The following is a 22,511-nucleotide window of genomic DNA, read 5'->3' on the forward strand; positions in this document are numbered from 1 at the left end:
TCTGTCCTCCCTAGTCATTGTCCAACTTTCTGATGCATAACAAGCGATTGCAAATACCATGGCCTGTATCAGGCGCACCTTAGTCTCCAGAGAGATACCATTGTTCCTGAGTACTTTACACATCTATAAAATACTTAAATGGTAAACTTTTGGAAACATCCCCAAAATAGATGTATATTTGCCTGCTTACAAAGTATGTTGTTATGTGCCCTCGAGTTGGAACCCCCACAGCTGACCCTCCAGCAGATTTTCAGAGACAGTAAATCAAACAGGAGAAGACTGTCCATCTTCTCCCTTGGAGCAGCTGGTAGATTTGAACTGCATGCCTTTGGGATTGCAGCACAATGTTTTACCACTAGGCTACCAGGTAAATTGCACAATAGTTCTTTTACTGACTAGAAAAGCCATTGTTAGAGTCATGTAAACTTTATGATCATTTAGTAATATTTATGTATTTGCGGGAGTTATGGTTCAAGCAATGAACTGACCTTACATTATCACTATAAAAAGTATTATTTCCTAAAATGTTTACTGAACTGTTGATTCAAAGTGAAAGTTTAAGACTTTTGCACTGTTTTTACCTTCAAAATTGCAAATGTATTTTTTTTCCTTAGAAAAAGATCTTGCACATGGGGGTGTGTGTGTGTGTGGTGTTCTTTTTTTTTTTACTGTTTGTACAAATAAATAAGATTTAATAATATCTTGGAGTATTCATAAGAGTCTTTTAAGAAGTTATGCTATTTTCACGAAGATTTTTTCCATGATGACTAATTGTAAAACAAAACAAAACACACAAAAAATGAATAGATGAAAAAATGAGTAAAATCTGTGGGTTTCCCACCTCTTTCTTATTCATCATTGTTGTTTGTCTTCTCTGTGTCAGGCAGATAATTTGCTATCATTCCCTGGAGGAGAATTTGGATCAGAAATCATATTGAATTATTAGAAAAAGGCATTTCTATCTCAAAAGAGCAAATTGCTCAAGGGGGAAAAAAAGAAAGAAAGAAACTTTGAAAATTTACCAGGTATCATTGTGCTGTCCATACTGCTCTCCTTGTATGTACAGTCATATAAAAGAAAAATACGGATACTGAGTAACTCCAGCTGACAATTTTCACTTCCTATGGAATTCTTATGGGTTTAGTGGATAGGGAGTTGCACTGCCAACACAAAGGTGGGCAGTCCGAATCCACCTCTGAAAACCCCTTGGAGGATCTGCTGAGTCTGTTCTGACCCAGTGGCACTAAGTTTTGGAATTTATGTAAATCTTGTATCTTCACTTAATACTACTATCAGATATGTGTTGAAATGTTGGCAAAAATTCTTTTACATTTTATTAATCTCAGTTGTGTGTTTTGGTTGTTTATTTTTTTTCCCTGGGCTTCAGTGATATAGTTGGTTTCTTTCCATATTTTCACTCAGTTAAGTTTTAGAAATTATTTGTGTTGACAGTGAAGAATCGTGAAGTGATGGATGCTTAATTGAATGAGTTATTTATAGTGACAAAGTTATTCCAAATGTATTTCAACAGGCTGGCAGTCCCTGACTTCCCAAATTATGAATGACCTATATTTACACACTTGTTCAACCTAGATCTCCTCCTGTTCTCTCTGCTTTACGTCCAAAGAGCCCATTCACTGTTCTGACAACCTCTGTGACAAAGTTTTGGAAACATGTGGCTTCACACATCTAGGTAGGGGTAAGCTAGGGGCAAGGTGGGGGAGTGGAGTAATCGGTTTGGGTGATTGGCACTGAGCTCTGGCGACTTTTTTTTTTTAAATTCTTTCACAAGTTGTGTTTACTTGTTTTAAAAAACCATCTCTTACTACTCTGCTCAACTTCTGCCAATTAGAGGTTTTGTTTACAGATTTTTCTTCCAACTGGCAAACACTTCCTGGAAGGTGAGGCGGGCGTTAAGTTGATTCACTGCTAGTCTGAATCAGTTCTTTCAGGTTATTTTCTACTTCAAGGTTGACTTTGATTAACGTGGCTGAAAGGAGGGACTTTATAGTTGTTGAGAGATGATGGCTTAGACCAAAACTGAATAGAGGTGGTCTTGGTGGCTGAGGACATCTTCAAGGAACTGAAGCATGTCAGAAATCTAGGAGAGGAGACATTACATGATACAAGAGAGAGATAATAAAAAAAGGCAAGTTGACATGTTTTTAAATTTTCCTAAGCTTACTATACACAGGAGTATGAGAACGAACTTTTTTCCTCCTCATTCTTGGACTTTATGACTGTCATACCTAGGACCCACATATCACTAGAAACTTTATTCACTTAATGAACTACTTGGGCATTCACAGGCTTCTTTGTGCAAATATGTTCTAATATCCAAGGTACCTGCTTACAAAGTCACTTTCAGGATGTAATCTGTATGTGAACCGAGTATTTCTGATTCTACTGATGGGTTTCCATTGCCCCTCAGTTGTCAACCTATTAGAATCCCGGTTTGAAGTAGAAGAAGGATGGGGGGTGAGACTCTGTTGGGAAGAATGTCTGTATTGGAGGGCACGCAGTGGAGAGGACACTGGTAAGTGCATCACTGTCCTTACTCGTGACTCTCAGACCCTCGGGATAAACACTCAGTTCTAAACCCAGAAGCCCCGCCCCGAGCAGTCCAAGCTCCACCTTCCCAGCCCTGTCATATCTTTCTTTTCCAGGTGGGGTTTTGGGGTTGCTTTGTGCTTCCTCAAGCCTGCGCTCCCTGTTGTCTGAAACACTTTCTTCGCTTGCTTCTCTTTTCGATTGCCCCTTGTGTTCACTTGTCTTTTCCATTCGATCTCTCCCAAAGACCAATTCCAGCTTGTCACTTTCCGCTTTTTCATGGATTCCTAGATCGTTATTTGTTGCCTTCTGAGTATGTGCTCAATCCATAACTGGATATTTATCCCTGTGGTTGTATTTGTTTGACATCTGTATCCTGCAGCTGGTAAGCTGTGAATTGGTGGCAGCTAGGTGCCATTGAGTTGACTATGACCCCTAGTAAGCCTTTGAGCAGCAGATCTGAACCTTGTCCTGTCCAGTGCCATCCTCACAGACTTCGATTGTGTTGACTGCATCCCAAGTGGTTGGCATGGTGCCTGGTACATAGTACAAACTGTGAGTAAATAATAGAAGTGACTGTTTATGCAAAAGGTGGTTATACTAATGTTGTTGTTGTTGTTGATTGCCTTCAAGTCTAGCACAACTCATAGCAACCCTATGAACAAAAGGCCTGAAGCCTTTCTATAACTATCAACGTTTATTAAAGTTCATACAGGGCTCATTTTTAAGTGCTACATTCTCAACTATAGGAAAAGGCTCTGATTCTCCATTTCTTTGCTTGGGCTCCTATGCCGTCAGGAGCCCACTAAGGACACAGAAAAGTCTGTGAGCTCATCCCACACTGGCCAGCTAGGGAAAATATCTTGTTACAATCCTGCAAACTCACCCAAATTGAGAAGCTTTATGACATCTCTCTGTGGAGAGAACTTGGACATTTCTCTTTAAAAGTGCTAAGTTATGAGCGATTCCTTGAAAGGCAGCTTGTTTGTCATCTTTCTCCATGTCACTCTTGCCTTGGTCCTTTCAGTTAGAGCCGCTGGTAAGTCTGTACCACTGGACAGTTGTTGAGTGTCATCTTGGATTCCGCCTTACCATGTCAGGTGTCAAAGCCTGGCTCCTTATTTGGTTTCTGAAGGAATCACCTCAAGCATCTCAGGAAAGCCATGAAAAGCAAAGTATAAAGAATTCACTCTCATTGATTTGTTTTGATCAACTGGGAACCATTCTGAACCAAGAGTAAAACCCTCAGCTCCATACCAGTGCATGGCAACCCTCCATCAGTTTTCTGAGCCGTTATTACATCTTGATGAAAACACCTGCAGAGCAGTTGGGGACTTCAAACTGCTGACCCTTTGGTCACACATGATCTACCACCCGGGGTCCAGGGAAACTTTAATTTCCTAAGGGTAAGAATAGATGCGTAAGGGAGGTTAGGAACTATGATGTTAATAGACTCCTTATAAAAGTGAACATGTATATATAGGTATGGAATAAGCTCCATGTTACATATTTACACAGTGACTGCAGATTTGGGGATACATGTAAGATCGCCAATGATACTGCAACATCCCTGCCTATACTTTCATGTAAGATAACAGAGTCCTCACATAGCTTGTTGCTGTGAAGTTGCTGAGGCGGGGGTGGTGAATGGGCAGTGGGGGAGGAAGCCATGGGGAAAGCTGATACAGTAACGTGGCAAAATCAAAGAAAGTTAGACTTCTAGGATGTCATGTTTAGTAGAGGTGTTCCAGGGATGGATCAGATTGTCTGCTTCAGAAAACCGAGTGTCTTCACTCAGGCAAAATTGAGAGATGTGTAAAGAGCATGTTATCACTAATTCATTGGAATGACACAAAATAGTCTTTGCTTTATTTTTGAAAAGATGAACTTGGGGGAAAATGCACAAGCACTAAGAAGCTTTAGTTAGTTTTAAACTGTGCTTTGAGAAGTGGTGGTGTATTTCTAAAGTGCTATAGAAAATCTGTGGGACATGTTATCAAGAAAGAACATGTTACCAGTCCTTGTAAAAGGACGTCATGCTTGGAAAAGTAGAGAGTTAGCAAAGAACAGAAAAGCCCTCAATGGGGTGGGTTGATGTAGTGACTGAAACAGTGGGCTCAGAGGTTACTGAGGTTGAGGGAATAGCAGAGAACAAAGCAAGGTTTTAATTCATTTTACATAGGTCTCTCTGAGTTGTGGTCCACTCAACAGGCAACTAGCAAGAACAATAATAGCAAGTATTTTAAAGAACTCTGATACTTAATGATGGTCCGTCTTTTGTTCAAGAAGTATGTAAAGACTTTAAAGACATTTCCTAGCCATGAGGGTGTATGGCTTCCCCATGCTGACTTTCATCAGTAAATATTTCTTTCTACAGTTTAATTTGCAATCACTTGCTATGCATCAGAGAGCTGGACAGTGACTAGGGATGATCGAAGGAGAATTGATGCCTTTGAGCGCAGGAGAGGAAGACCCTCTATGAGGTGGATTGATTCATTGACTGGGGTAATGGGGGTAGGTGTGTTGCAGACAGTGAGATTGGCACAGGATAGAGCAGGGTTTAGGGCTGTTGTACATGGGGTCTCTGAGTCACAGGCGACTTGATGGCACATGACATCAACAATTTACATAAGCATCAAGGAGTGTAACAGCTATGGCATTGAATTATGGGATTTGTTCCAATGAGAGAGAAATGTGTTTATGAATTATTGGGTTTGCTCCCAGGAGAGGGGAATGCGTTCATTTCTTTCTTTCTGAAATGGCATCTGTGTGAAGGTTTGCAGAGCCAATCCGTTTTCCATCGACAGATTGTGCACATTTTGTATCATGCCATTGAATGCGTCCTCACCACTCATCCTCATTGCTTCCCATGCTGCATTCACTTCTTTAATTGAAATATTAATACATTTGTACAGTGGGGTAGCATTGAGTCTAGAGAATGGGTATAATTATGGCCACCCTAGAATCATACTGTGGGGACAGAGACAAAAGTCAGCTACCCTGCTTTATGTTCAGTGTTGTGTGCGGACGGCAGCACGCTCCACCTATACTCTTTGTCGTCTCGCCATGGCTGACTCGCCATTGGGTTTCTGAGGCTGCAGAGGGAGAAGAGCGACCATCTTTATCCCCAGGAACTGAGCTGCTAGTGGATTTGAACCACCAGAGTGGTGTGCTCTTTGGAGAAGCAGTGAAACTCCCTAAACACTATACCACCAAAGCTCAAAGGCATGCTAAGGAAAGTAAAATCTTTTAAGATTGAGACCAGGCATTACTAATTCAATTGTTGCTGTTGCTGTGTACCGTCAAGTGGGAGCCGACCCATAGCTGACCCTCCAGTGGGTTTTCAGAGGCACGAGAAGAAATTGTCCATCCTTCTCCCAAAGAGCTGCTGGGGGCCTTGATCTATGTGCCTTCAGGACTGCAGCGTAACTTTTTGCCACTAGGCCACTAAAAAGAGGGGGGGGGGGAGGACCAAAAGACACCAAACTCAAAACTAGGACCCAAACCCATTGGTTCCCTTGTCTGTGGGGTTTGTGAAATCATATTAGCAGACCTTTCCTACACGATGCATTGGATGGTTTTGCACCTCCAGCCTTGAAGTTAGTGACTGCCAACTCCTTGATCCACTCCGGGACCTTTGACTCAGTAAGAGACCAGGAAATGCTGCTTATAGGCCATGGCAATTGAACTGAGCCTTAAAGGCCACACAGGGGTTTGTGACAGTGTTAGGGGAGGGAAGGGAAAGACAGTGCAGGGATAAGGCAATGCACAGAGGTGTGAGAGAGCTGCGTGTGCAGTGAGAACTCCAAGTAGACTCCTGGGACCGGGGGTGGGGCGGCAAGTAAAGGAGCAGAAAGGGGCTGTAGCAGAAGGCGGCTGGGAAGCACCCAGAAGAGAGCTCTTTGGAGGCCTCCTTGCCAGGAAAAAAACGTGACCTTTAGCCTGAAGGCAGAGGGCGGCTCCTCCAAGATTGTGAGTGCCAAGGTTATATGATTGGATGTGTGTGTTAGGAAAGCCCTTCTGGCAGCAACTATGGATCTGTATGAAGACAAAACATCCCCTTTAAAAGGTTCGAAGTCCTCTAGCTGGTTTCTGAGAAAGGGTCATCTCTAATTCTTGTCATTCATCCTCTTAACACAATGCAGAATCATCGTCCTGTGTATTTGCTCCCAGGATCTGGAGATATGCGGGGTTTGGGGTGGTGGTTGTTATTGGGTGCCCTCAAGTCAGATCTGATTCATCCATCACAGACCCACCAGCAGGCTTTCAGAGGATGTAAACTGCATGGGAGGAGATTGCCCATTTTTCTCCTGCATAGCAATTAGTGGATTCAAACTGTGTGCAGCACAACTCCTTACCTCCTAGGCCACCAGCACCCCCTATGTTGGATGTAGTTTCCACTTTTTTTTTTCTAATTACATTGGGAAAGTCTGTTGGCAGAGACTTCTCTTGAGCACTGAAGAGCAATGATATCAGTCTGGAGACTAAGGTGCACCTGATCCAGGCCATGTTGTTGTTATGTGCTGTCGAGTTGCTTGCGACTCATAGCAACCCTATGTACAACATCCCTAAACTCTGCCCTGTCCTGTGCCAGTCGCACCGTCTCTGATACACCCATCCTGATTACCCCAGTCACTGAATCAATCCACCTCAAAGGGGGCCTTCCCCTTCTGCGTTGTCCCTCCACCATACCAAGCATGGTGTCCCTCTCCAAGGACCTGTGCCTCCTTGCAACATGTCCAAAGTATGTTAGACGAAGCCTTAGAACCCTTGCCTCCAAGGAGCAGCCCGGTTTGACCCTTTCCAGGATGAATCTGTTTGTTTTCCTAGCAGTCCATGGTACACTCAATACTCTTCTCCAGCACCACAACTCAAGGGAATCAATTCTCTTTCTATCCTCCTTAGTCATTGTCCAAGTCTCTGATGCATAACGAGTGGTAGCAAAGACCATGGCCTGTATCAGACGCACCTTAGTCTCCAAAGAGACACCACTGTTCTTCAGTACTTTGGAGAGGTCCCTAACAGCAGACTTTCCCATCGTAAAACGTCTTCTAATTTCCTGGCTACTGGTGCCAAGAGTGTTGACTGTGGAACCAAGCAAACTGAAGCTATGAACAATCTCAATCTCTTCACCATCCATCCTGATGCTGCCGCTGGACAATGACTAAAGATGATAGAAAGAGAATTGAGCCTTTGAGCCATGGTGCTGGAGAAGAGTATTGAAAATACCAGGAACTGCTAGGAGAACAAACAAGTTCGTCCTGGAGAGAGCGAAGCCAGGCTGCTTCTTGGGGACAAGTATTCTGAAGCTCCGTCTGACATACTTTGGACATGTTACAAGTCCTTGGAGAGGGACAACATTGTTGGGAGGGTGGAGGGACAGCGCAAGAGAGGAAGATCTTCAATGAGATGATCACTATGAGTCGCAAGTGACTCTTACTTAACAACAACAAGAACCATAGTAAGAAGCTGTGCTGCAATCCTAAAGGCACACAGTTCGACTCCACCAGCTGCCCTGTGAGAGAAAAATGGGAAATCTCCTCGTGTGCAGCTTACTGCCTCTGAAAACCTACTCGAGGGTCAGCTCTGAGTCGGTTCTGACAGCAACCACTACCACAAACATCAAGGAGCTCTAGTGGCTTAGAGGAGCTCTGGTGGCCAACTGGCAAGAAGCTGTGCTGCAATCCCAAAGACACACAGTTCGGCTCCACCAGCTGTTTTGCGGGAGAAGGATGGGCAGTCTCCTCCCATGTGATTAACTGCCTCTGAAAACCCACCAGAAGGTCAGTTATGAGCTGGTTCCAACTTGATGACACACAGCAACAAGAGCAGTGGCTTAGGGGTCAAGACTTGCACTGCCACCTCAAAAGCACATGGTTCAAATCCCCCAGGCACTTCACAGGAGAGCGATGGACAGTCTCCTCACATGTTTACAGTTACTCTGAAAATGCACTGGAGGCTCAACTCTGGCTTGGTTCCAATGGGATGGTACATCACAACAACTTTAGTCATCAAGTATAGACACGATGACTTCCGCAGTGGGCTCTCGTGTGTCAGAGATGGACAGGATGGCATGGGGGAGGGCAGGTTCAGGTTGGCTTTTCACAGAGTCGCTTGAGTTGTACTTGACTCGATGGCACCTAACAAGGAACTTCTGCATGGGCAGCAGTGTACACTCGCAGTACTAGAAAGGTAGGAATAGTCCGGATTCTCCTAACAGGCTGAGATACCCTTCTCTTTTGAGAATTCTCCCATGTCACATGGGAGGAAACAGGGAAAGAGAGACAGACAGACAGACAGACACCCATGGTTCTCTTTTTTGTTGTTGAAAATCAGAATATGCTTTACTATCTCTACCTGGACAAAATTTAGCAACATTACAGTGTGAGCTCTCTTGACCGTTTGAACCATTTTAAGGACCCTCTCTCACATAACATGAGCTTTGGTCCAAGTATTGAGCTGCTAACCAAAAGGTCAACAGTTCGAGCACACAAACCAGTCTGTGGAAAGAAGATGAGGCAGTCTGCTCCCACAAAAGTTTACCTCCTATAGAATCCCAGGGGAAGTTCTAGTCTGTCCTCCAGGGTCAGCAGGAGTCAGAATTGACCTGACAGCAGTGAATAACAGTGACACAGTGGTTCAGAGTCCAATTCCAAGGGTTCCTTGGACGAAACACCTGCGTGTCCTCGTAAAGATTATTGAGTTGGTCCCAACTCTTAGTGACTCCCGATCGGTTTCTGAGGCTGTAAATCTTTACAGGAGGAGCCTGCCCGTCTTTTCTCCCTCAGAACAGCTGTTGGATTTGAACTGCTGACCCTTTCATTAGCAGCTCTTGTACATTATGTATTGCACCACCAGGGCTCCTTCCACAGAGGTTACAGCCTGGAGAAAGCTCATGGGAAGCAGATCTGCTTTGCTGCATGGTGTTGTTATGAGTGGAATTCAGCTGAATGGCACCCACCACCAATGTTGAATAGACCACTGTTGAAAAGGACAGCTACAGCAGCGTTGGTTTTTGGAGTCCGAGCGCCTTTTGAGGACACTCTACACCTAAACATTTGAGGGGAAGAATAGGAAAGGTTAAGGAGCGAACATGGCCTAAAACTATGGTGTCTCAATACAAAATTGTAAATGAAAATGGCCTTGCAGCTAAGTTGGCTTCTAGTAAAACAAGAGGGTTCACAACCTTACACATTTATGTACCCCTGCAGTTGAAAGTTCATCTCCCTAATTAGGAGTGCATCAAGACATAAAGAACTCTCCGACAGACATCCTATTTTATTTATACCTGATGGCCCACTGACATGGGAAGTTCCGACTAGTTGTGATGTAAATCTGGACCCTTTGGGGAGGGGTTTTTTTTTGTTGTTTGTTTGTTTTTTTGGGGGGGGTGTGTGTGTGGTGTTTTTTTTTGTTTTTTTTTTTCTGGACTAAGAGTAGGTTTAGGGGACTGGCTGTCTTGAGGGGGAGTGAGTAGGGAGAGAAAAATGGGAGCGGGGCTGTGACCTGGTGGAGAGGAGCCCCTGCTGACACGGTCAGTCTGACCCATTGAATGGCCTGAATACGATAAATGCCGCTTTATCCTGCCTTGAAAGGCAGGAGATAGCAGAGTCTAAATGCCTGAGCATGCTTAAATAGGCAACTCGGGATGTTTGAGTTGAGCGTGTTTGAAATCTGAGCTCTCTGACAGTCTGGGAACTTCCACAGGTCACCTGCTTTGCTCCTTGGGGACAGACCCAGGTCTCACAAGAAATTGTCCATAGACGAATTGTAGTACAAATTCCTCTCTTTGTTGGTTGGCCTCTTTCACTAGACCATGGCCTATAAAATTTTGTAAAAACAATTCTTAAATATTATTTGAAAGGGCAAATGGCCCACGCTGAAAGGTTTGACAGTTTGACATATAGTGCATGGTTTTGATAGCTCAGAAACGGCCGAGTGTGGCCACGATTCTCCTCATGCTCGTTAGAAGCCTGGTGGTTCTTAAACAGGGTCTCCTTGCTGGGCAGAGTTCCCCGGCGCCCAGCCGTTTGACAGGCCAGGAGTCTGCTTCAGCGATCTTAAATCCTTTTAGACTAATTTGCGAGGAAACAGAAAAACAGCCAGCACCTTTGAATCCAGCATCCAAAAAGCACAGACCTAGGTATACGGCCAATTAAGGTGCCAGTACGGACAATCATATCAAAGCAGATTGCTTTAGAGTCTTCTGCTAAGGCCAGGGCCAGTACCTAGAGAGAAGGGAGACTGGAGTTTCACTTCCGTGAAGGAAAAAAAAAGGGGGGGGATTTTAGGGGCCGGTCTCATCAGAGCCAGGAGAAGTTGCAGGAAGTGGATTTCTGCATGAGAATGTTGCATATATGCAGCCTCTGAGCGCTAGGTGCCTGTGGGCCGCTTCTGCATAGCCAAAGGCCATTTTCAGGAGCCTCTGGCCCCTCAGTCACTGGCCTGCTAGTTAATTGCCACATGGACTTCATGACACATGGGCAGATAATATGACATTTTCAGTTTCTGTCACTAGCAAACGCCACGACGTTGCTTGCACTAGTTGCTAAGAAGCTGTCAGAAACCATTAGCAGTTGGCTAAAGTCGCCCTATGGCATTTCCTCATGGCATCAGCAAAACGAGCATAAATCACCCACTGGAGCCTACTGCTATCCTAATGAGGCTGTGAGCTTGTTTATGGACTAGCATCATTTTTATGATTATTTCCACCTTTTCAGTTTGCCTTCATTTGGCGGCAGGAATGAAGTCACTGCTGACATTTTACAAATGTGCTTCAGAGCTGCGGCCTGCTGCCGGACGGTCGGCCAGCGGTGGCCAAGTTGGTTTAGTGATCTTAAAAATAAAACACACACACACACACACACACACAAAGCAAAAAGACACCCTCCCGAGACCACGGAGAGGTGACTCTCAGATGGCGTCGTGAGTGGAAATGCTGAGGGGACAATTGACCATTTAGATGCTGCTCTGGGGTTGAGACGTTGTGAGATCAATTTTCAATTCTAGAAAGTGGAAGAGGTTAAACAATTTATTAAAATCTATGAGAGTGTTTGCTTTTCGAATAGTCTGTTTTATTATGCTCTACTCCTTCCCCATCTTCTCCATTTCCCCAGCTTGTGTCGGGAAGGAGCAGGGTTTATTATTTTAGGCTTTTCTGAACATGGACCAGTATTTACACTGGATTGAAAGCATTTGCTTCCAATGAAAATCTTGTCTTAGATTACAACCCAGCAGTGTAATTTCCCTCCCAGATGGGAGTAAAGTAGCTGTATTTGCCTAAAAACAGTAGGAAGAACAAACTGTGCATTAAGCCCAGGCTGTTTTTGGCTTGAGCTAATGATGTAATAGGAACCTTTTATTCTGGAGAGGTCACTGCCAGGGACTGAAGGGGTGATCTGGCTCCTGCTTGAAAGGTTTCTCCATTGTATCTACATAAGTCTTCACTTAAAAAATTCTGTTCCTAATGCTTCTGCTTTCAAACAGCAGAAATAAACAGGAAAGGTTCTGGTGAGTGTTACACATGGAATGCAGAAAGCCTTCCTTCCCTAATGGAGTATATAATTCAGGTGCCCTCAAGGCACGCTTTCAGAAATTCTTTTGCCTGAGGTAATGGGAAGCTAAGGCAGCTTTAAGGCCTTGATTATCTATTGATGCACAAAGCTGGAAAAAAATCATCTCTGCTGGATTATAGTAGATATTTCCATAAATTATCAATGAATTCTCTTCTAGGCAGACGCTAGGCATTGCCTGCTAAATTAATCTGAAGGGGTTTTGAGACCATAGAAAGGTGCGATTTTTTTTCTTTTTAGGTGGAGAAGAGTCATTGGCAAGTGAAAAACAGGATCATTAGGTTAGAAGTTGTTCATTTTCACGTAATCAGTGATGGAGTCATGTATTTCTTTCCCTTTTTGTGTATTGAAAGTTGATTAGCCCATTGAAATTTTAAATGCTGTTGAGTTGTTTTCTCATGGGTTTTTTTTCCAATCAATTGTTATTTTATATGGTGAATTGCTTCTCAGAGTACAGTCTCTTTAAGTCCTGGGATGAGCTGTGCTGGCATCTGCAGTGGAGAGTTGAGGCGCTAACCAAAGGTGACTGCTTTAAATCTACCAGCAGCTCGGCAGGGATGGACCATCTCTTTCCTGGGGATTTACAGCTTCTAAAAACTCGTTGGCAGGTCAGCTAGGAATCAGTTCTGACTTCAGCACAAATGAGAGAGTTTGAGTTTTAAATATTAGATGTTAAATAAAAAAAAAATTACTAAATCCATCCAGGGGACTCCTCATAAAGCACTTGGTTATGCAAAGCGTGCCAGGTGGAGCGAGCTGGGATGACACAGCCTGGTCCACATCATGGGGTCAGAGTGACCTTGGGCAAGTCACAGAAGCAACACTTTCCCCACAATACAAGGAATACTTTAGAATTGTGGATCTTTGTAGCCCTTTTCCCATGAGAACAAAACTATGTGGAGTTTTGGTTTTGGGTTGTTTTTTTAAAATTTAATCAAATATATACATTGAAGTAAAAGTATAAATTAATAAAACATTAAACAGCAAGAAGCTCTCCAGGAGGTTTATATTTGTGACATATCCACAATCAAATTGTTGTTGTGTGCCATCAAGTGGGAGTTGATTTGTGGCTGACCCTCCAGCAGGTTTTCAGCCGCAGTGAACCTCCTGAGAGATGGCCGGGCCTTGAATGGAGCAGGTGGATTTGAATCCTGTGCGTTTGGGGTTGTAGTACTGCTTCTTACCACTAGGCCACGACAGCTGTTTAAATTAGTCAGCTTCCTACCCAATGAGTTAATAAACTTCAGCTCAGTACCAGTCAAGGCAATTTTGAGGTCATTTTATTTTGAGGCAAATTAATTTCCTGAGAGCGTTGTTAATGAACAATTAGCTCAGAACCATAGCTCAGAACCATAGATAAAGCAGCTAAAATCAGGATTGTTGTTGTAGACTGTTGAATCAGAACCTGCGCATTGCTGATCCTCCAGCAAGTTTTCAGAGGCAATAAATCGCACAGGGGAGAGGGGAAACCCAGGCTGCTCCTTGGACGCTAGGATTTTGAGGCTCTGTCTCACATACTTTGGGCATGTTACCAGGCGGGACCAGTCCTTTGGAGAAGGATGTCATATTTGGAAGGGTGGAGGGACAGTGCAGGAGAGAAAACTCCCAGATAAGGTGGGGTAATGAGGGTAGGTGTATTGGAGACAGTGAGATTAGCTCAGGTTAGGGCAGGGTTCAGAGCTGTTGTTGTGCATAGGGTCACTATGAATCGCAGTCAACTCGATGGAACGTAACAATAATAAATCCCACGGGAGAAGATTCTTTTGCAGAGCAGCTGGTGGATTTTGAACTGAGTGTCTTTTGGGATTGCAGTGCAGCTTCTTACCACTAGACCACCGTGGTTTTCCGTCCATTGGATATAAAGAACAGACATTGTTGTTATGTACTATCTAGTTGTAATTGACTCATCACTGACCTTCCAGCAGGTTTTCATAGGCAGCCAATCACACAGGAGCAGCTGGTGGATTAGAACCTCCTGCCCTTGTTGGCAGTACAACTCCCTACCACTAAGCTCCACCAGAGCTCCCTAAATAACAGACATGTTGTTGTTGTTATGTGCTGTTGAGTCGCTTGCAACTCATAGCGACCCTATGTACAATAGCTCTAAACTCTGCTCTGTCCTGTGCCAAACTCACTGTCTCCGACACACTCATCCGATTGCTCCTGTCACAGAATCAATCCATCTCCCAGATGGATTGGCAAGACATAGGCAATGTAAATAAATAACAGACATAGGCAATGTAAATAAATCTGAGATGCAGCCCTGTGGCACAAGAGTTAAGTCTTCAGCCCCTGACCTAAAGGTTGTAGTTTGAACCCATCTAGCTGCTCCCCAGAAGAAAAACCTGGCATCTGCTTCTTGAACGATTACAGTGGAGGAAACCTGGTCACAGTTCTGTGCTGTCACCTGGGGCTGCTGTGAGAAGGGACTGACTCGTAAGCACCTAACAACTAGTCGTGCTAGTGTGCAGCCCCTAGGATGCTGTGTTATCAAAGACCCTGGCTCTTTGGGCCAAGGAGGTTGCTCTCTGGTGACGTTCTTAATTCGTACAAGATAGTTCTTCCTGGGCTCATCTCATCCTACCCATTTCTGAAAGCCAGTAGTCCCTCAGATAGCTGGGACAGCCAAATGGTGTTTGTAGAAGCGAAGGTGCTTTTTAGTGATACGAGGCTGGATCAGCGTGGCTTTCTCTGACTTCTGTGCCAAACAAATAAAGGAATACAACTTCCCTTTGTGACTGCGGAGAATGACTCTATGGTCTCGGGTTTCCTATTTTTCTCCTTTTTAAATAGCATTGCAAAAAAATTACCATGTTTTGTTTTGTTTTAAAAAAAATCTTATTGTATCATGGAAGCCAAACTATGTCCTAGAAAGAACAACTCAAATTTTATAAAAATCAAAAAGAAAAGGAAATGGAATAGTTAGGAATATACTAGCAGGTATTTTTCATTTTAAACATATTTAAATCTGAAAAATGTTATAAACTGTTTGGATTATTGGTGTAATATATTTCTAACTTACTCTTCAATGAGCATTGATTTGTTTTACCTTAATAGCAATTATTTTGTAACAAAAACTTATTTCAGGGACTTTTCCCTGACTAAACCTGATGCTCTCGCTGTATGTACCACAAGAGTGAGTAAATCCTATTTGAAGCATCTTCACGTCACACTACTTGTATGATAGATTATCTGTATTTTCATTACCTGCTTTAACTAGTTTTAAGCTAGATTATTTGGGAAATAGTTGCTATCGTAAATGAATGTTCTCCCAAGTTTATACCAATGACTGGATGTGGGATTCTAATACCCAGGCCATGGCAGCACCTCTGGTAAAGGTTGCCGCCATATTTAACTCCCCAACAGGAGTTACGCTTAACGTGTCTCAGCTCTACATGCTGGAATAATTAACAATGGCAGCCAAGCTTCTAAAGCTTGTTTGCCTCCATTCCCTGTGACCTTTTGCAATGTCCTTTGGAAGATGTGCTTTAGAACCAGCTACGATTGAGTTCTTTCTCTTGAAAAGCAAACAAAACAGTACTACCAGAGACATTATTAATCATTGAAATTGCTCTTTTCGTGTTGTTGATGGCCAAAGGCATTCTATTTGCATAAAGCATGTCAAGGTAGCATCAGTCAAAATTTGATTCACTATGTTCGCAGGTGATGGCTTGGACAACAGTGTAGCTTCCCCCAGCACAGGTGACGATGATGATCCAGATAAGGACAAAAAGCGTCACAAAAAGCGTGGCATCTTTCCCAAAGTAGCCACAAATATCATGAGGGCGTGGCTGTTCCAGCATCTAACAGTAAGTGGATTCTCAATGACATATGTAAACTAACTATGGACAATGAACCAGTTTTGCTAGAGAAGAAAATGGAGGGGGAGAAAAAGAGAGAGAGAGAGAGATCCCTCTGGACTTGGAATATTTCATTAACCTGTGAGTTCTCGCAGTTTTGACCAAACTGTTAGTACTTGTTTTTTTAGACCCATACTTCACTGAAGAGTTTAATATGAAGTTCCCTACTGGCACTTATGCTAACTTTAGTAAATACCAAGGTTTAGGAGTTCGTGTACACTTGTGATTCTAAGTTTATATGTTAATAATGTTGCTTGTTTAAGAGTTCTCCTCAGCTTAGCTCAGTTCTAGCACCCACAAAGAGGACTTTAAGCCAAACCTGAGAAAGGATGAATATTTTAAAATGCTCTCGTGGATCTTAATAGTGAATGGTCCACAAAAAAGTTTACATTTTGCTGCAGTGACCAGATGCTCACGTAATTGGCTTGGAAATGGTTTGAATACACTGAGCTCCATTACCAACCAACCCTTCATCGAAGACAGGACTCCACAGTGGAAGTTGTCCCTGTCTGGAGAACTGGAAAGGAAAGCGGCAATACAGAGGCAGCTCTTCCTGTGTTGTCCCTTGTGACTTCTCAAGCAGAGTAACAGTTTATATTGTCTGTGTGAGTATTGCTGTTTTCGCTGCAGGAATTCTCCTGGACATGTGAGAAACTGGAGACTCGGGGTCTTACACCACCGGGAGATTGGTTTGGTTTGGCTATTGTTCTGAATGAATTTCATGTTCCAAATATTTACAATCATAATATTTTGGTAGTTTTTTTAAAAAATAACTGTATACTCATTTAATGATGTTTAAGAAAGACACAAAAGGAAAAGAAATGTATAAGTAAAAGGATACTTTAAAATTCAGCAAAACTGTTGGTAGGGGGTCTTGTAACATTAGGGATGAAAGGGTGCATTTAGACAAGGTCCAGCGTAGCCTAACCTAAGATGTTTGAATGCTAGAAACTCTTGAAGTTTGGTTTGTTTTTTTCTTTTTTTTGTGCCTGGAGCAAACCTTTTATGTTACTATTTTTAGATTGGGTGGTTTTGTGTTAGTTTTTGTTGTTGTTTTTTTTAAGAGTGTGTATTTTTCTAAAAAGATGACAATTCTGTGTTGTCACAGTCACGTCTAGAACCTTCTGACCCTCACACCCTGCCCAATTTAAAGTCACATCCCTTGATGAGTTGTAATGATACAAGAAAACAAACTCAGAATGTCCGAAGGCCACGCTGGCTGTGTGCCCCTAGACAGACGCTGTGCATCCAGTAACACTCGGGGGTATAAATTAATCCAGATTTCCCAGTACCGGTGAATAAAATAAAAACTAAGAGTAGCAGAAAGTCACTCTTTAAGAAGTCACTCTTTCCCTCTCTTCCCATCAAGCATTAAAAAATCAAGTGCATCATTTTAGGAACTGATAGCAGTTAGTTGAAGGGTTAGACTCTATTTTGACTGTCAAGACTTAAATATCGTATTAGCTCTTCCTAAAATCTGATTCAGGTACAATTGCTTACCACTTGTTGCACGTTTCAAGATCTGCCCTGTGCAAGAGTCCTGTGGAGGATTATCCACCACTATTGAACTGGCAAAAGAAGGAAGGCAGGGGAAAGGATGTAGAGGTGTATGGGAGAAAAACAAGAGGTATCACACTTAAAGTTAGCAGAATTTAAGAAGCTGTGGTTGGCTAAAGTCATTGATGCAACCATGCTGATACGTCATTATCAGAATTAAACAGCTTAGTCTGAAGTAGATAGGGAAGGGTAGACAGCAAAATCAGATTGACTCGGAATTAAAACTATTTCTATTCCTTATATGAATAAGAAAAAAAAATTCCCCCTTCCACCTTCATCTCTAAAGGGGCTTTGGCTTTACTTGAAGCTGAGATGCCCCTGAATAAAATATAATCAAATATTGGTTCAGACAGAATCAGAAGAGATAGAAAGCAAGCTCTTTTATTCGTCCTTCAGATTTTGTTTTTCTAGGTCATACCTTTATAAAAAACCTTTCAGAGAGACATATTATCTCAGGATTAAAGGAAAAAAAATGAAAAAAGCTCTTTTTAACAGTCTGTTCTTACTACAATTCCATGATAACATGATCATGTGTTATAGGGGCACTTGTAGTAGAAATTATCCATTAACTGCCAGGTTTCTTGAGATCCTGTAAATTTCCTCCAGTTTTGGGGTCCTTGCTGGCCTGTGCCACTGCCCTGAAGTGTCTCCTGCTCTCATTGAATGCCAGCTGACTGTTGCTCTTCCCTGAATGTTTACGTTCTGTCTGCTTGATAAGGGGCCCTGGTGACAGAGTGTGTTACTTGTCTGGTTACTGACTTGCTAACTGAAAGTTTAGCAGTTTGAAGCCCACTAGGGGGAAGATGACAATCTTTCCTGTACAGACTCACTGCCTCAGAACCCCGGTGGAACCTCAAAGACATGAACCAGACTCATCTGTAGTGGATTTAGCGTTTTTTGGTTTTAACCACTCCATACAATCCATGGGTGGTGGGAACTAGGAATACTTTGAGTGGTTAACCAGAAAGCTGGAGTTTTGAGTCTGCCCAGAGGTGCCCCCAGAGAAAGGTCTGGCAATCAACTTCTGAGAAACCAGCCTTTGAAGAATCTGTTGGAAATTAGTGTTACTCTAACACCCATGAATTATCATGAGTTGGCATCAACTCCAACATTACTAGAACTATCCTCCATTCCTTAATGCTGGCTCAGGGAAAAATACAGACAACATCCAGCTTATACATGACCAGTAGTTCAGAACCAACCCGTTTACCTCCTCTAAAGGGGTATATATGGTAGTGTGTATATAGATGTCTTAGAAAAAGACATCATACTGCAATAGATGAAAGGTCAGAGAAAGAGCAGAAGAACTCAGCAAGATGGATTGGCATGGTAACTGGAATGGGCTTGGGCATAGCGATGAGGATGGTGCAGGAAAGGGCAAGGTTCAGATCTGTTGTTCATAGGGTGACTTGATTGTATCTCACAGCAAATAACATGATAGCTCTTATTCATAAACGGGAGTTGCTTTACTACACACACCCAAACAGTATTGCTACTCTGTTACTATGTTAATGACATTTTAGTGTAACTGGAGCTTTTTCTTTAAGGTTTAATAGACAGATATACTGTGTGTATTATGTACTCTGACAAATACTAGTTTTTGGCTTACATGCGAATTAGACTTAAAAACAAACATAGTGCTAGAACTCATTCCTAAAGAGGACTGCCTGTAATGATAATTACAACCATCCCTGAAAAATCTAATTGCTCTCATAAACAGTTTCTAAAAAGCAAAGCCAAGAGATGTGTTTAAATTTGTAATTGTTTTTGGCTCTTTTCTTCCCTGATTGGAAAAGATTTCCTCACTCTTCTCTAATAGAAAAAGAAGAAAATGGGCCTTTAGTTATAAAGGGACATCCTCCTCCCTTGCTTTGCCATACATAGTGTTTGCAGGAATGCGTGCACTATTTTGGTAATATTTCTAGTCAGCAGCTGACCCTGATAAATTCTATGGGGAAAAAAATGAGGGAAGTCTATAGAGTTTAAAGACAGTTTTATTTTTTGCCCAAATAGGAGTACCTACTGACGTCTCAATACGAATCTTTTAGTAACTTTATTTTTGAGCCCAGAGAGGTCTTCAGGGATGCAAAACTCATTTGCAAGACTAGTACCGCTTTTAAACGATCACATTATTGCTACATGATTAATGCAGTTTGTTATCTAAAAAGTCCTTTCAGAAATCTTGCTGGATGTAAAGGAGCAGTTCAAACTCGGGCTAATTAAAACAATAGCAATAACAATTTATTAGCAAATTATAAGCTAATCTCCTTTATAAATGCCAAAAGGCATATTATAAACCCACTCATTTTTTTTTAAAGAACAAATTGCTAGGTTTTTCTCCTTTTTAAAATAAATGGGTCAGTCTTCTTCCTGGGTTTATTCTGTCTCTCTCTCTCTCTCTCTTTTTATTGAAAAAAAAAAACCAACAGAAAAAAAACCCACAAAACACCCTGTCTTTGAAAGGGCTTTTAAGCAATTGTATATTAGAGGAGCAGAACAGGCCCGGATAAAAATACCTTTCTGGATTTGTATCCTGGCTGCAAGAGAAAGAGAAAAAAGTGCCGTTCTATAGTTAGTCACAGGTAGACTTAGTCAGTAGCACATTTTACTGCTCCAGAGAGAGGCTAAAGCCTCATTCTTGGGCTCGCACTCTCTTGCTAGCTCAACTGGACATGCTAACATATAATAAAAACAATAAAAGAAAAAGGAAACAGGCTTTCAACTTTGGTGATTATGGGCCAAAAGGAAATTTCAGTGATGCAAATTTAGAGCTTTGGACTTAGTTGAACATTTGCCAATTTTGATAAGTAGGGAAGGCTTCTTAAAAGAAGTGACTCCCTGGAGTTGAAAGAGTGACTGACGTTATTTAGATACTAGAAGAGAATTGGGAAGAAAACAAAAGCATTTATTAATACAAATGCTTGCATTTGTCAGAAGATAAATGATTACAAACAATTAAAAAGTACTTAGTATTTGCATGGGAGTCACTGCATAGTCACAGCTAATCAGTGCAGGGGCATATGCCCTATCAAGTTTTCTTTATTCTTCTTGAGGGCATTTTTCCAACTGGAAATATAACCTGTCCTGTCTTAGTGCTTAAACTGGTTGTGTTTTGCATATTACTGGTTCTTTTGTGACCTAGCGTTAACAAGAGTTGAGTCCTATGATACAGTGGGTAAGCAGCATTTCCCTACCAAGAGAATGAAGTCTTTAGAAAGTCTGATGCCAGACTTAGGAACCCTGTAGGGCAGTTCCGGATCCTTGAAGGTCTCAGTGGGCTGGAGTGCAACTTTACAGCAATAGATTTAGTTTGATTTTCAAGATAAAAATATGTGTCCAAGGACCTGGTGAAGCTGAGAAGAAAATGAGAAATACAATGCTTAAGGTAAACACATAGGTCTTCCTTTTGTTTTCTAATTCTAAATATAGTTTTAGTTTTACAAGAATTTAAATAGAAAAGCAGGGAGCCGTGGTGATGTAGTTCATGTCTTGTCAGGCTGCTAACCTTGAAGTCAATGGTCTGAATCCACCATTGGCTCGAGAGAAGAAAGATGGACTGTCTCTCTCCATACGGCCTTGGAAACCTGGTGGTGGGGCAGAATTGTCTCTTGGAAAGCTGGTGTTGGGACAGAATTGTCTCAGTCTCTCTCCATATGGCCTTGGAAACGTGGTGGGACAGAATTGGCTTGTCGGTGCTGGGTTTGATTCGGTCTGGGGACTGGAAAAGTGGTTAACGCTCTGTTACTGAAGATATGTGGTGATTGTGTTTTCCTGCATGTAACTGCTATGTGCCCGAGAAATCCTACAAGTTAGGAAACAGAGGTAGTTTAGTTAACACGTTGAAAGATTCAAGTGAACAAAGCTGTCCAAGGGTAATAATACACTTGGCATTGACCTCTCAGGGAGGTGGTCCTAAGGTGACTTGATTTCATTTCTCTTTTCTCTTTGACTCTATTCTTTTTCTGAGCTTTCCCATCAGGCTCAGCCTTAACTGTAGAGACAAACTTTACTTCTAAGTCAGAGGCATGAATTTACCAGTGTGTATTTGTGAACTTCTAGCCTGGAATTTTTTTTTTGTATGTGTGGCCAAGTTTATGTCTCCATTTCTGATTGATGAGACTCTCCTCCCATTGTGGATAAAGCCAATGTGAGGGGTTGTAGAATCTTCCAGGTTGAGAATGGCGTTTCCATAGAAACACTATTAGATGAAAAGTGCCCTGCGGGTCCTCCACTCTTAGGATGGAGTAAATGGAATTGAATTGGGAATTGAGTGCTGTAGAAGAAACAGATGCTGTTTCATTGGTTTCGCTTTTGGTAACAAGATCTATTGGAGATATCTAAGTGCCACTCTCTGCCTGCAAATTTAGGGAAGAATTAGCTATCAAAGCATTACTACTATAAACTTTTAATATGATGAATTTTTTTCTTTTACTTCTCTTTGGAATCCATATAACCTCATTCTATTTATCAAGATAAACAAAAGATCAACAGAAAGACAAAGAGAGATGGACCTATGTAGGCAGTAGAGGCTGTTTGCTCATCTTCTCCCATTTCCATTGCCTTTATCCTTCACCTCCGCACACTGTAGCAGTAACTGTTTTCCCTATGTCTTACTGACTAACGGCCTCATGTAAACATTAGTCCGGAGAAGGCAGTTGGGCAGGGAAACTGTATTTTACACACTTTTGCTTTTGAGAAAGATTGTCCTTCCTCCAAACTCATCCTCATTGACCTTCGTATTCATGTGCCCGAACCAAGATTGCTTGTGGAAATGGCAAGACTTTCGTTTCTTCCTCATTGTTTGGGAGCTCTGATGGCCTAGTGGTGAGGCATTGTGCCACCAACCCAAAGACAGGTAGTTTGCATCCACAAACTGCTCTACAGGAGAGAGATGGGCTGTCTCCTCCTGTGTGATTTACAGCCACTGAAAACCCGCTGGAGAGTCAGCTATGAGTCAGTTCCTACTTGATGA

General features: G+C 42.3%; 1 protein-coding gene across 5 annotated transcripts in view; it reads left to right on the forward strand.

Annotated features, from left to right (window-relative positions):
• The window catches only part of MEIS2 (Meis homeobox 2), a 189,616-nt gene that overhangs the window by 85,583 nt on the left and 81,522 nt on the right, over positions 1 to 22,511 (forward strand). For all 5 annotated transcript variants that reach the window (XM_006880973.1, XM_006880971.1, XM_006880972.1 and 2 more), the window contains one exon: positions 15,786 to 15,931. In XM_006880973.1, coding sequence (XP_006881035.1) covers positions 15,786 to 15,931 — 146 coding nt within the window. The remainder of the gene's footprint in view (positions 1 to 15,785; positions 15,932 to 22,511) is intronic.

This window comes from Elephantulus edwardii, unplaced genomic scaffold, assembly GCF_000299155.1.
Source record: "Elephantulus edwardii isolate Elephantulus edwardi_28Jun2011 unplaced genomic scaffold, EleEdw1.0 scaffold00011, whole genome shotgun sequence".
Classification (NCBI taxonomy): Eukaryota; Metazoa; Chordata; class Mammalia; order Macroscelidea; family Macroscelididae; genus Elephantulus; species Elephantulus edwardii.